General features: G+C 52.3%; 2 protein-coding genes across 2 annotated transcripts in view; both read right to left on the bottom strand.

Moving 5' to 3' along the window:
- The window catches only part of ARHGEF18 (Rho/Rac guanine nucleotide exchange factor 18), a 49432-nt gene extending 46120 nt beyond the window's left edge, over nt 1-3312 (bottom strand). Inside the window, exon 1 of the mRNA XM_054650210.2 lies at nt 3222-3312. Coding sequence (XP_054506185.2) covers nt 3222-3297 — 76 coding nt within the window. The 5' untranslated portion in view covers nt 3298-3312. The remainder of the gene's footprint in view (nt 1-3221) is intronic.
- A 3614-nt stretch (nt 3313-6926) lies between these two features.
- Nucleotides 6927-13880, bottom strand: part of INSR (insulin receptor) — a 63161-nt gene continuing 56207 nt past the window's right edge. The window contains exon 21 of the mRNA XM_054650094.2: nt 6927-13516. Within this exon, the coding sequence (XP_054506069.1) occupies nt 13162-13516 (355 nt within the window). The 3' untranslated portion in view covers nt 6927-13161. The remainder of the gene's footprint in view (nt 13517-13880) is intronic.

Genomic DNA, 13880 nt, shown 5'->3' with positions numbered 1-13880 from the left:
CCTGGAACAGAGTCATCTCCTCAGAGGCCTGGAAAATATTCCCTGAGCTCTGCCTGTGCCATGCAGGGCTCAGGATTTGGCCAAGGCATAGGCTGCAGTCAACAGACCCGGTCCAGACCCACCAAAGGATTTAAATCCTGCTCGGAGGCTTCAGACACTCGGTTCAACACGCGATAAATCAGAGGCGCCGCGAGCGCGGGGTCGGGGCAGCGGCGCTCGGGCGGGAGGGTGGCTGCAGTGGGGACACCATTTTAGGCAATGTGTGAGCACCAGGCACTGCTGGGCTCCCTCTTCAGAGGCTGGGCTGGCACCGTGCATGGGCAAGGGGGCGATGGAGGAGCTCATGGGGAAAAATGCCTCCAGGCGTCGGGTTGTGGGATGGTGGGTGAGGAAGTTCGAGCACGGAGAGCACGAAGGAAGGAGGCAGGGCTGGGGGGCTGTGAACATCCCCATGCCAATGATCAAGGCGGTTGCCAATGTGTCAGCAAGTGTGGCAAACTCTGGAGCACCTTGAGCTGAGCATGGAGAGCACACAGGAAGGAGGCAGGGCTGGGGGGCTGTGAACATCCCCATGCCAATGATCAAGGCGGTTGCCAATGTGTCAGCAAGTGTGGCAAACTCTGGAGCACCTTGAAGCTGTCTGGAAGGAGCCAGGCTCCAGCATGGTGGCAAGGGGACAGGGAATCTTGGCCCCCCAGGCTCTGGCAGACAGCAGCAGTCACCTTTCCTCAGCTGAAGCTGGAGATGGGATAACAAAATGACACTTTCAAGAACAAATGCTGTTTGCTTTAGGAGAACATTAAGCAGATTAGGTATTGCAGTTGCTTAATTCGTCTCTGGCTGGAAACCATAAAAGGTTATTGCTGCAGGGAGCAGCCTCCTCAGAGGAATTCCCAGGGCAGAGCTGAGAGGAAGCATCGCTTGCTGGGCTGGGATGGTTCCTGCACTTTGCCAGAGCTTCCCACGGGTGAAACATGATGACTCTGGGCTGCTGTGTGAGGAGGAAGGAAGCAGTGACAGGCATCCACGGCATGTGACAGTCTGGGATGGTCTCAGGGGGGTTGATGCTGTGGGGACAGCAGGATCTGCTGCCTGAGCTGCTCTGGCTCAAGGAAGAAGGCTTCATGCTGTTCTAGCCATGCCCAAGGCCACTGGGATCCCAACAGAGATTTTCATCATTCCAATTCAGACCTCTGGAGTCTCCTGTAGCTGGCTGTGCTGATTTCCCTCAGACAGGCTGGTCCCTGGAGCTGCACCCACAAGTGTCACAGCAGGTGACAGCACCAGGGCAGCCAGCACTGGAGCAAGCCCTGCCAGCAGCGTCCCAGCCTCACCTGCCTGTCCCTTGGCTTGGTGCAGGATGCTGCATGTCCCCAAGTGACCCTGGAGCCAGGCTGGCGCTGGGAGGGGACACGTTGGAAGAAAACATGGATGTGAGCTCTGGCCACACCAGTCACATCCTCCAACATCAAACACTGTCTGCATTCCCACTGGGGAAAGACCACACCAAACACGGCAGGACAAAGGCACTGGGCAGTTCTGCTCCATGAAACAATCCCAGGAGGAAGGAAAGACGAGAATGTCTGGGCATTTCCCAGCAGTCAGGGATGGAGACTGTTGGGAAACCATGGAGAGCATCACAGACATGAAATAAAAATGATTCCAACTTCCCCTGACCCACCCCTGCCCTCCTGGCCCTGCACCAGCTGCCCTTCATGTATCTTGTTGCAGGGGGTGCAGAGCTATAGGGAAAAACCTCTGGAAAGCAAGTGCTGAACTCCCTGTGCCAAGATGGGCTGAAGTGCAGTCCCTTGCCTGGTGTGGGCCCCTCCTGGCCAGCCCTGGCAGCAGTGGGGACTGTCTCTGGGCAGGAGCAGAGGGAGATAAGCTGTCCCACACTGTAACACACTGTACAGAGCCACTGCCTTATCACCACACTGCTGGGGCCGGGCTCTTGGGCACGGAGGGCAGAGGAGCAGGGACTGGGACAGTTCCCTGCTGTCTCTCAGTGCAGGGTCTCAGCAGGGCTGAGGGGGTTTGCAGCCCCTCTGATTCCCTCCAGGTCACTGGGCAGGTTCCTGCAGCGGCCCCAGGGGTACTGAGGGAAGGGCCCACAGGGACCAGCGAGTGCCACACTACAGAATATCAGTGTGGGACAGGGGCTGAGTGAGACCTGAGCATTTTGTGCCCAAGCACAAGCCCCAACAGGACAAACTGCTCTGCAAGCACCTGCTGAAGGGAGCTGGCTGCACCCAGGCCGTTGGCAAAGCAGTCAGTGCTTGGGAGCACGGTGAGGCTGATTCATTTGTTAGTGAAATCAGCTCACCTGAGTGATACCAGCCAGCTCATAACCCCCCAGCAGGCATGGCTGGAGTGGGGTATCCAGCTGGGGCCTGGGGCTCACCACACACCAGAGCCTGCAGGACCCCCTGCGTCCTGCTCTGAATTAACCTTCCCCCAACTGTTCAGTTTGGATCTTGGTCTCCTGCACATCCACACCAGAAGAGAACTGGGAGTGGGTGGGGAATAATGAAGGAGAAAGAGGAGCAGGAGCTCTGATGCTGCAGGTAAAGACACCAAAAGCATCAGCCTGAAGGCAGTGTTAGCTCACAAGGACACAAGTGTCTGGCTCCTCCAGGACTGCAAATGTCCTGCTTCCTGGGGCTCTCACTTCCCTCTTTCCAGGTCATGGCACCACATGCAGAAATGAGGCCAGTTGACACCAGTTGCTGCCATTTCCCACCCCTGCTGCTGGACACAGTGAAGCCCAGCCAGGGCCACCCAAACTGCCAGGGCTCCGGACACTGGGGCTCTGCTCGTCAGCCCTCACTGAAAGACTGAAGGAATCTTTTCCCCCACATCTGCTCAAACACCAAACTCTGGCCAGGCAGCATGCAGAGACAGCTGTCTGCAAGCACCGGGACATCCGGCTCACTGCCAGCCACGAAACAAACTTATTACAAAACCAAAAGGCTGATATTTAACCCGTTACCCAGCTCCTGGAGGCAATTATGTGCCTTGAAAAGAAGATTAAATGCAAGGAAAAGTGTTAACTACCACTTAAGGCAGTGTCCCGTGCAGGGAGGAGCAGGGGGCACCTCCAAACAAGCTCTGCCCGGGCCCCTGGGGTTCTTTGGTACCTGCTCAGTCCAGGACAAGCTGTCCCGGTCACAGCCCAGCTCCTTCCACACCCTCAGCCCCCTCTCCCCACAGGCCATTACCTCTCTTGAAGGACCATCTCTTCTTCCAGCGCTTGGAAAACGATGGCCAGGAGTGGTTGAGCAGCGAGTCTGACATTTGGGAGCCCCGGGCAAGGTCCAGCCCCGAGCAGGAGACGCCGGCACGGAGCACGGCAGAGCTCAGCGCGCTCTAAGGCAGCGAGCGCTGCAGGCTGCAGCCCAGGGGCTGCCAAGGGGGGAGTGGAGAAGCCAAGTGTTTTGTCAGAAGTATCAGCTGATGGAAGCTGTAGCCAGAGAGGCATTCCTGGTCCCTGGCATTCCCACCTGTGTGGCAGGTCAGTGACTTCCTGCAGCTGGGCCTGGGGATTAGTGGCCTCAGAGCACACACAGCCCCTGAGTGCTGCTGGAGGCTTGCAGACAGAAACAGAAAACAAGCTGTTAACACACCACAGCCCTTCTGCCAAAACCTCCCGGCTCCGTTCATGGCTGTGAGCATGACAGACACTTTGTGAGCACTTTCAGGCACTTCTCACCTGGCTAGGAGTCACTTTCACCTTCAGTGAAGGGTCAGAGTTGATACTGACAGGGCTTGGTGTCTTTACAAGACATTTATGAAGGCTCATTAGGTACACTTTTTTCTCGTTTTCAAATTCTGTGGCAGAGCGTCTGCACGGGACTGCAATAAACCCTGTCCATCTGCAACATCAGCATCACTCTGTTGCTCATAGCAAGTCCCAGTCCCCCGGCAAGAGCATTTCTCCAAGCCCTCCTCAGCTCTCCCACACAGGGAGGAAGGTGGGACCAATCTCAAACTGCCCCAAGAGACCCAACTCCGTACCCTCCAAACCACTGCTCCCAGTTGGCCCCAGCCCCACAGCCCAGAGAGGCTCCAAACTTTGCTCCCAGCCCCTCAGTTAGGCTGAAGAAGCCAGGTTTTACCCCAGTGGAGATGCTAGGCTCTGGAGCCAGACCAAAACTCCTCCCTGTGGCCTCACTGAGTAGAGCCCAGCCAGTTTGGGAATGCCCACAGGTACCTCCACAGCTTGAAGCCCAGGTTGGGCTGGTGATGCCCAAAAGCAGGTGTCAAAAAGCATTTTTCTTGCCTAGCCACAAACCCCAAAGTGTCACCTGCCCAGTACAGCCCTGTCTACATCCCCTGTGCTTCCATCTCCCTGATAACACTGGGGACCTTCCTGTCCAGAATGGAATTTGGGGGTCCTGGGCATGGACCCCTCTTGTGCACAGCCCAAACCCAGCTGTGGGCAATGCCAGGCTGTCTTTGCAAACATTCAGCTGTGGCACAGCAGCAGCAGGAACCAAGAGCAGCACCCAAAGGGTGCCAAGCCAGCCCAGCACTGCCCCAGAGCACCTGGGGGTTAAATCCTGCCTTCATCTCCTCCTCTTCACTCACAGCAGAGCAAAACCCCGTGTAGGCTGATCCTCCCCAGCCCATGTTTTGCACTGAAGCTGCACCAAACCCAGCCCTGGGACTTTTGGCTTCACGACAAGCTGTTTCCTCACAAGGCCTTGAGGAAGGTGAGTGACAACCCCGCTGCTGTGGGATGGAGCTTGTGCACAGAGCCACTTACCCTGAGGGCTGGAGGCATCTCTGTGGCAGGTTCCTCATGCACAGTCCTCACATCTGACAGCCGTGGCTTCTTCTCCGGCCGCGGGAGCAGAGCGAGAAGCGGAGCCTCACGGGGGAAGCAGCGGCCATGAGGGCGGTTTGCTCACGGGGGCCGCTGGCTCAGCCCTCTCACCGCTTCCCCTTTCCGACGGCACAAACAAACCCACCTCTCCCATGCTGCACTTCTCACCGCCGTGCCCCAGGGCTGCTCCCTCCCACCCTCACGGGGCTCCGGGCTCTGCAAGGGTCCGGCCAAGCCACCAGGAGGGCTCTGGACCCTGAGGCAGCCGCTGCAGGGGCCCTGGCAGCCCTGAAGTCACGATGGCTGCGAGGAGCAGCTATTGAGGCAACAGCTTCCTGTTCCCTTCGGGGAAAAACCGCTGTGTGTGCCCTGAAAACCCCGCACAACCAGCCCGGCCCGTGGGCTCCTTGTACCATGGCTCATTAGCCTCCTACACAGGGCTCCTCTTAACGAGTCCTCGGTCTTTGCCGTCATGGTTTGACCTTCAGGAGCAACAGGGACCACAAAACCCAGCAGGTTCGTTTTACACAGGGTGAAGTGATAGCACAGCACAGAAATGCCCGTACTGACCATGTTCACCTGTACAGGAGAGAGGCAAAGGCTTCAGCTCCAAGGCAGAGCCCCTGCCCTGCTCTTGGCCAGCAGACAGAGCCCCTGGCACGTCCAGGCTCGGGGTTGTTGGCACAGCCATTCCCTCCTTCCCAACGAGCCCCGTGGGCTGAGGCACACACGCTCCTCATCCCAGAGCCCCGAGCACTCACCAGCCCCAGCCAAACCCTAATCAGAACAAGAACCACTCACACTCCAATTACTCAGAGACCGCAGCTTTGGCAGCATTTAGAATAGCAATTACCCTGTGCTCCAGGAAACCACAAGAGCAAAGAGGAATTAAGGTTTAATTTCTCTGAAGTCCACAAGAGCTCGATGAGCATCAGAGATCAGGGCAGCTCCTAAACACCAGGCAGCTGCTCTGGCTGATGGGATGGTGAGTTGTCCTTGGCTCAAACAAGGACAAGAGCTCTTTCCCTCCTGCCACGTGTCTGACACAGCTTGGGGGGTGCCAAAGCTGAGCTGTGCAGGCAGCCTGGAAGAGTGATGAGGGATAATGGCACAAGGACAGTCTGAGCCTCAGCAGCCTCCCCACAGTATCTCAGAGAGACCAGTGAGAAGCAAACCTCCTGGGATAGCAAGTTCAAGTTTTGTGGCTTTGTTTATTTTTGCATTTTAGGATCCCCAGAGAACAAGCCTGTGCCAGAAGAAACAACTCTGAAACATCTTAAAATACCAGTTTGTTTATGATCATTCTCACAGTGAGAGAATCCTGGATAGGCTTAGGAAAAAAAATGGCACTGGTGGGGCCTTGAGTGCTGTGTCCAGTTCTGGGCCTCTCACTGGAGACATGGAGGGGCTGGAGGGTGTCCAGAGACGGGAACAGAGCTGGGGAAGGGGCTGCAGAGTCAGTCCTGTGAGGGAGCTGGGAAAGGGGCTCAGCCCGGAGAAAAAGAGACTCGAGGGGATCTTCAGGCTCTGCACAACTCCCTGACAGGAGGGGGCAGCCCTCACCTCGCTGGGGCAGCCCATCAGGAGGGAAATCTTGGCTCTGGTGAAACAAAACCAGGTTTAAGTTAGAAACACCCCCAGAGGGGCCTGGGCCCACAGGAGGCTCCTGGGGCACACCCAGTTACAGCAGCTCCACCGCAGGACAGGGTGGGGCTGATGCTCTGCCTTTGATGCTTTAAAACGGGCAGGGAGGAGTCTGTTCCCTCCGAGGAGGGAGCACCTGCTCCACGCCCAGGAAATAACAAATTCCATCACAGAGCCACAGCTCTCCGTGCTCCAGAAGGAATCCTGGCATCAAAGCTCACCCAATGGCACCAGAGGCATCATCCAGAGCCCCAAGGTGAGGACAGGGATCACCAGAGCCATCAGGTAGAGGAGTTCCACTGGCTTCACACTACAAGCCTACAGTGGGTTAAGCTGTGGGGTTTGTTTTTTTCCTTAACACCATTTATTTTGCAGCTTATTCCAAGGTACAATTTTACTGCTTTCTCCACAGCAAAGCAGCCTTCAGTGCTGCACAGATAGCAGACACAAAATGAACAGTTATTCTTGGATAATTTATTCAGAATTTTAATATAAACAGTTAATTGTTCAATATTCCGACACACAGCAAGGATTTTTTTTTACTAATCAAAGATTTTCTGTACATGTCACTGCTTGGCTCTTAGATATGAAAAGACTGAAAAAATAAATCAAGGGGGAAGGTTTTTCTCTTTTTTCTTCCTTTTTTAAAAAAATCATGGCACATTTGATCCTTTATTTCAAACAAGAGGTATCTGCAGTACTATTTGTATTCTGGAACCTTAGATACGCAGAGGGAAAGGTGGGAGCAGCAAGAATGAACTGGGAAAAAAAAAATAAAAACCCCAAGACTTCACAGAACATCACCTAACATGTAACTGAAACCATCTGTGGTTTATTTAAGTGAAGCAGAGAGAATTTGCTTTGGGATGTGTAGGATGAAGCTGATGTCCAGTTCCCCCATCCTTGAGGGTCCTCAAATACAAACCAGTGTTGATAGTCCAAAAATAAAATCATTCCCCTAACTAAAGCAAAAGGTAATGCTTTCCCTGCTCAAATAACACTCTACCTCTGCAGATTTAGAAGTGGCCTTTCTAAAATTCTCCATCAGTTTTCATGGGACTTGGTTAAGGGAACAGACTTGGAAGTGGGGATGGTGGAAGCATTGGAATGCTGCTGGGAGAGTCTGGATTTACAGAGCTTTGGTGTTGAGTCCAGCTCAGAGCTCTCAGGTAAAGAGCCCTCAGCTCAAGATTTACTGGTGCTGCTGGGACTGACCAGGGGCTGGGACTCAGCTAAGCAAGAGCCCATATTTAATCTCCACTGATGGCTCCTCTTTAGCTGCCAAGACTATTCCAGGTCCTCCCAGCCACCAGACCCTGCTCCCAAGGGATCTTTCTGGGCTGAGAAAGGAGACTATTTAACACCACCAGTTGGAACACTGGAGTGGGAACAAAACCACTACCAGGAACAGAATTTCTGGCTGATTGCAAATCTGTTGGCAAAAAAAGTAACAACACCATAGGAGTTAATACTAACTTTATTATACAATATTTAAAAAGTCACTTCTCTACCTGTCCCCTTACAGCTTGCATTGTGCTGCAGTGAATTTGCCCAAACTGCAAGAATAAGTGCTTCCTTCTGAGAAGGACAAGCAAATTCATTTTAAAAAGAAATACACATTTAATGACAGCAGATTTGCTAAAAATGGTTAACTTTAGAGTTGCTTTTCAACAGTCAGGTTCCTCCAAAAGTCAGCTGGATGATTGGCTTCACTCTTGTGATGCTCCTAACGAGGCTGAACACGTCAAGGCTTTACACTGACACTCACGGACAGAATCCAAGCAGAGGGAACACAGAGCCAAGCAGAAGGTAATAAAAAGGCCAAATTCCATTAAGTTCATACAAATACCAAACTAATCTTACGTCGAATTTCACGAAGTCACTATTTCCTGATTCCAACCCATTCCGCAGTTCCTTTCCCTGGACCACAGCACGCTCCGAGGGGCGGCGGCTCCTTGGGCAGGGCCGGGGTTCCTGCGAGCCCCCGGCTCCGAGAGGGTCACAGGGTTCATCTGCAGTTCTGAGCTCCCTCCAGGCTCTGAGCCCATCCCACACGGGAGCACCTGGCACTGCCTTGACAGTAAGGTTTTATGGCACAAAGATATTTCACGTTCTGGCTTGTAAAACAAGGTTCCAGTCTTGGTAGCGGGAAGGGCCCAGGACACCTCAGGGTCCATCTTCGTGTCACAGTGGTTTTGAGAGGGAACTCGACTGCCTCCCTCCCTCCCTCCCTCCTCTAAAGCAGAGGCTCAGCACCCTTCTCCCTCCTGTCATTTCCTATTTGCCTTCAGCACAGTCAGCTCAGTAACACAAGAAGCAACTTTTGAGATTTTTTTTTTTTCCAAAGAGATACCAACACTATAGCCAACAGACTAAAATTAAGCAAAGTGTCCCATCACTGTAATACAAATTTAGGAGGAAAGAGATAAACTACCCATAAATTAAGAGTACCCTTTAGCAACCTAAAAGCAGCCTCTTCATACGCACACAGCTGCTTTACCATCATCGCTGCAGCGTGGTCGAGTTCCCATCACCTTTCCCAACCCAGTGTTGGCACAGAGTTTATGTCTGAGCTCTTCTATTTTACAACACAATAGAGTATTTACAAGCAGCCAAGACAGACACGTTCCTAACCCAGCAGCCAAGCTTTGCAGTGCTGTGCTGGCCTGCCAGAGAAGTTCCAGATTGGCAAGAGCCGTTCAGGAAGTGGCAATTGAGTTTAATGTGGAAACCTTTCTGAGAAACCTCTCCAGCCTCATACTTCAGACGTTTTCTCAGTGAAAGCTCAGCAGAGCTCAGCTTCTTGCTCCTCCTAATTCACCAGAGTGAATTTCTGGCTATGTGGTGGTGCCAGACTGTGCCCAGGAGGCTCCAGCTGCTCCTGGACAGGCTGAGGGGTCTGTCCTGCTGCCTCATGCTGTGAGTGGGGCATTCTCTGCCCACAAAGGGCAGGAGACAACCCTCCAAAGAATACTAATGCAAGGAAAGAAAGAGCTTCCCACTGCTGGCTGCCCTCCTCCAGCCATCCCACCTGCTCTCCTGCACCAGTGTTTGGTTCCTCCTAAGCAGCAGCAGGAGCAGCAAGTGTGGAGCTTCCACTGCAGCTGGGGAATCCTGCCCCATAAGGACGTGGCCAGAGCAAAGAGCAGCAGCTCCCCCAAGGAAGGCTCAGCACAGCACCCCTGCCCAGGCTGGGGTCCCTGGCAGCACCCCAGAGGTTTCAATAGCACTTGAGTCTCCACTTGCAGGAATTCTCTGGGCAGGAATCAGTGAGATCCAAGTGAGGCATTTGGGCATCCCTGGGACGAGGATCTTCCAGCAGCAGAGACCGAAGTGTCGGCTGTGAGCCAAGGAAGGATTTTCTAGCAGTGAGAGCTGGGCTTTGCGGGTGATGTTCATTTATTCTTCTTAATTCTACAGCTGAATGTGATCTGTAGCAGCCACGAGCAGCAACCACTAGTGTTATTTGTTTTACAGAGGAGAAACACAATACCCTCCCCACTGGTACCACACGCCTTCCCTCCCCCTGGGCACAAGGTAGGAAGGATGAGTAACCTTCACATAGTGCTGGGTACAAACAACTGCCCCGTTTGGTGCAGGGTGAAGGTGACACTGAGCCATGGGAGGGGACTGCCTGGCCATGGAGCAGCACACCCTCCCTGGCTCAGCCATCCGAGTGTTCAAACCATGTGTACTCACAGGGCCAACCAGTATCAACCACGGGGAAAAGCCACACCAATACAAGGTTCCAATGTTCCTTCAGGTAAAAGTTCTTCTATTCCCACAGTTATGATCACTGCCTTTGGAAATGGTATCAAAGCAAGGGTGTGCTGGGGAAGGTTTGTTTCAGGAGGTCACTGGCAGGACCTTGGGTCACCTGTGCACAGCAAGAAGAGCAGTGACCAAACCACCCCAATGCAACCCCAACAGCAAGGGCTGGTCCCCAGTCCCTGCTCCATGCTGGCACATGCTGATCCAGGAGGAAGCAGCCTGCTCCTTTTAGGTCATGAGTTCACTAAAGTCCAAACATTTAAATGGATCTTTTGTTCTTTTTTTTTTTTTTTTTTTTAAAAATCACAACAGAACTAAGGGATGAGATCAGATCCAAATTTGTAAATGGGTTCATTGGCCACTACTGTTCAGATTAGGGATCAACAGTGATGGGCCATTCTCCTTCCCATTCCCTTCATGAATGGTCCCTGGTATTGGAATCAGCTGATACTGATTTTCCCTGATCCACAATAGGTCCAGACCAGAATATTTAAACAGGTTTAGAGGTGTGTAGTATTAAAAAATATCCTTAAGAAACACTGAGGTAGACTGCACCAGAACAGGACAAAAATAATCCCACCACATCCACCTGCCAAGATTTTGCGGATACAAATTTACACATTCCGTGTGTTTAAGAAAACTAATTGTTTGTTGCTTTTTTTTTTTACAGTGTTTTATATATTAAAATAAATAAAAAATTCTAATAAGAAAAACTTCTCTTCCTTAGAAAAGTGTGAGAATATGTCTTCTTTCCTGCAGTGTAGTATAGAGCTGCTAAACAGTTACAACTTTGTAAAGCAGAAGAAATGTAAACTAGGCCTTTTGAAATCCAAAGGTTCTCACCCATGTCTGGACTGTGTTTTCCACCCAAATTTGTGGAGCAACCTGTACCCTCCACCTGGGCCAAACCCATCAGCCTCCAGCAGCAAGGGGCCCAACAGCTCCCGGTGCTGCCCAGTCTGTTGTCCCCTCTTTTACGACTCTGGAAGTGCAGTTTTGGCCAGAAGCAGCTGGGGGCAGAGGTTCCCAGCACCAGCTGCATCCCCATGGACTGCAGCCCCTCTGCCTCGCTCACAGCAGCAGCACTGCCCGGGCTGGAGGCACTGCCCGGGCTGGAGGCACTGCCCAGCCCAGCGTTCTGCCCTCCCGAGCCAGGGCACCTCGCCTTCTCCTGGCAGAGAGCACAAAACAGATCTTGGGCTTCTCCAGGAGGAGAAGTGAAGGACTGAGCATCTCTCCCTGCTGTTCAAGCAGCTCCTGCATGCCACAGGCCTGTGACATCCATCATCTTCCTTCCCTGCTCCTGTCAGCTCCATGCTACCAGCCCCGGGTGAGTTTCACCGTTATTCTTCAACATCAGCTCTGTCTTTGCAAAGAGCAACACGACAAAGCCCAGTCCCGACGGCGAGCGCTGACATCCCAGGAGTTCTGCAGTGGGAATCTCGGGGAACACAAGGCTGGAGGCCTGGGAGCAGCAGAGAGGCAGCAAACCACAGTCACCTCCAGGGTGCAGAGCCCAGAGCTTTGTGCTTCTCCCCTTCAGTGTCCCTTCCTCAGCTCCAGCTCGTGCTCGTCCTCTATCGCCGGCTGCATCTGCGGCACGGAAGGCAAAGCGAGGGACACGGGGGCAGAGGAGGAGCAGGACTTGAGGCCAGGATGTTCTGTGTCCTTCAGCTCCCAACACCCAAGATGGGGCTTCGACTGGAGCCAGCTGACTGTGTTGTATAAATCATGAAACTATTACAAAGCCTTGTCAAGTATGAACTGAACATGTGCTTCATCGCTCCTGCAAGGCTAAAATTAGTTCATTCTGAAATCTTTGGACCACTTTAAGACCAAACAATCCCCCAAAAACTCTCCCCGCCCCAAAAGGATCATAAACAGTCAATAATTTATATGAAGTTAAAATTTAAACTAAAGACATCTTTAAATATGTTACAACAAACAATATATATACTCAATGCTGTAAGGACAGAAAACTCCGTGTCTCAGGTCAGGGGACTCCTACTTCGTTTGGTCTTGAAAGTACCCACAAATCTCAGAGTTCTGCTCATTTAGCTCCCAGCACGTTTTCCTCATTTGTTAATGAGAGAAAACCTGCTCTCAAGAGTCCTCAGTATAAAAATAATCTGTTTAGGATTCAGTCCCTCCAGGGAAATAGGGAAAAAAGATAAGTACACACTTCCAAGAAGAGGAAAGCTCCTGTGAGAACAGAGAATCATAGAGTATGCTGAGTTGGAAAGGATCCACCAGGATCATCAAATCCAACTCCTGGCCCTGTGCAGGACACCCCGAGAATCCCACCATGTGCCTGAAAGCTCTGTAAGCTGTGTACAAAACCAGAAGTGTCTCTTTTGCTATCGGGTACACCCCACATGTTGATACTGCACACACGCACACACACACACACACACACCCACGCACGCACCCCGGGGCTTTCACCCCTTGAAAACAAAGTATGAAAGCAGCAGCTATTGGTCAATCTGAGGATCTGACTGATGTGCTGAATCCTTCAGCTGTAGTGGAGAGGCTGCCTGAAAGCCTGGAATTCTGCTGGAAATCTCTTGTTCCGCGCTGCTGGGCTGGAGCTCAGGCACCAGAGAACTTCACGTCTTCTGCTGGCAAACGCGGACGCTTCTCCTTCGGTTGAACTCGCACGGTTGCTTCCTGTTGTGAAACCATGGTTACAGAAGGGACAGCAGCCATGGAAACCTCTTCCATTTATGTTCACAGATAAGTCCACTGACAACCAGTCAACTTGGCAAAAAAAAAAAAAAAAAAAAATTAATCGTAAGATGATTAAAAATCTGAAGAGTTTGTAGATGTGTGTCATACACTGTGGCAGCAATAACAAGAGTCCTGAGATTTGTGGAGGGGGGGAAAAAAGCAGACACAACCCTTGGGCCAAACAGGAAGTGTTAGGAAGGACTTGACCTGGGCATGGAGAGAATCCGCCCGTTTTTCTTGCCACCGTTCATGTGAGTGTAAGGGATGTGCTCCTCATAGTTGCCCTTGAGGGCCATGGAGGGTCCATTGTCCCTCCCCAGTGCTTTGTCCCTCTGGGAGTACGAGGAGGGGTCGAGGGGAATGCTCTCCATGTTCTCGAAGTCCATCTCGTACTCCTCCGTCTCCAGAGGTTTGTTCTCCTCGCTGTAGAAGAAGGAGACCTCGTGGAAGCTGGGGTGCAAGTCCTCCTTCAGCATCTCGATGATCTCAATGAAGGTGGGGCGCATCTTGGGGTTGTACTGCCAGCACATCTGCATCAGGCTGTGCCTGCAGCAGCACAGAGCACAGTCAGGGGCAGCAGAAACAATCCCACGTGCAGAGCAAGCCTGGCACCCATGGCAGACCCCCCACCACCCACACCACGCCTCTGACACCCCAGGTTGTTTGTTCTCTTTCCAGCCTCCACATCTGCCTGTAGATCCTGACACTCCTTTTTCTCTATTTCTGTCTAGATTAAAAATTCCTTCCGATTCCTTCAATTGTTCTTAACTTGGCTGCTGAAGGAAACAGGGCTGTGGTTCACAGACTCTGTGTGTGTGTGTGCACACGCACTTACAGCCAGGTCATCCTTTTTTAATTAATTCCCTTTTAATTTTAACTCAGCCTGAAAGATAACAAAGCTCCCAAAACT

Source organism: Agelaius phoeniceus, chromosome 29 (assembly GCF_051311805.1).
Source record: "Agelaius phoeniceus isolate bAgePho1 chromosome 29, bAgePho1.hap1, whole genome shotgun sequence".
Lineage (NCBI taxonomy): Eukaryota > Metazoa > Chordata > Aves > Passeriformes > Icteridae > Agelaius > Agelaius phoeniceus.
The sequence above is the reverse complement of the archived record's forward strand: the minus strand, read 5'-3'. Positions and strand labels throughout refer to the sequence as shown.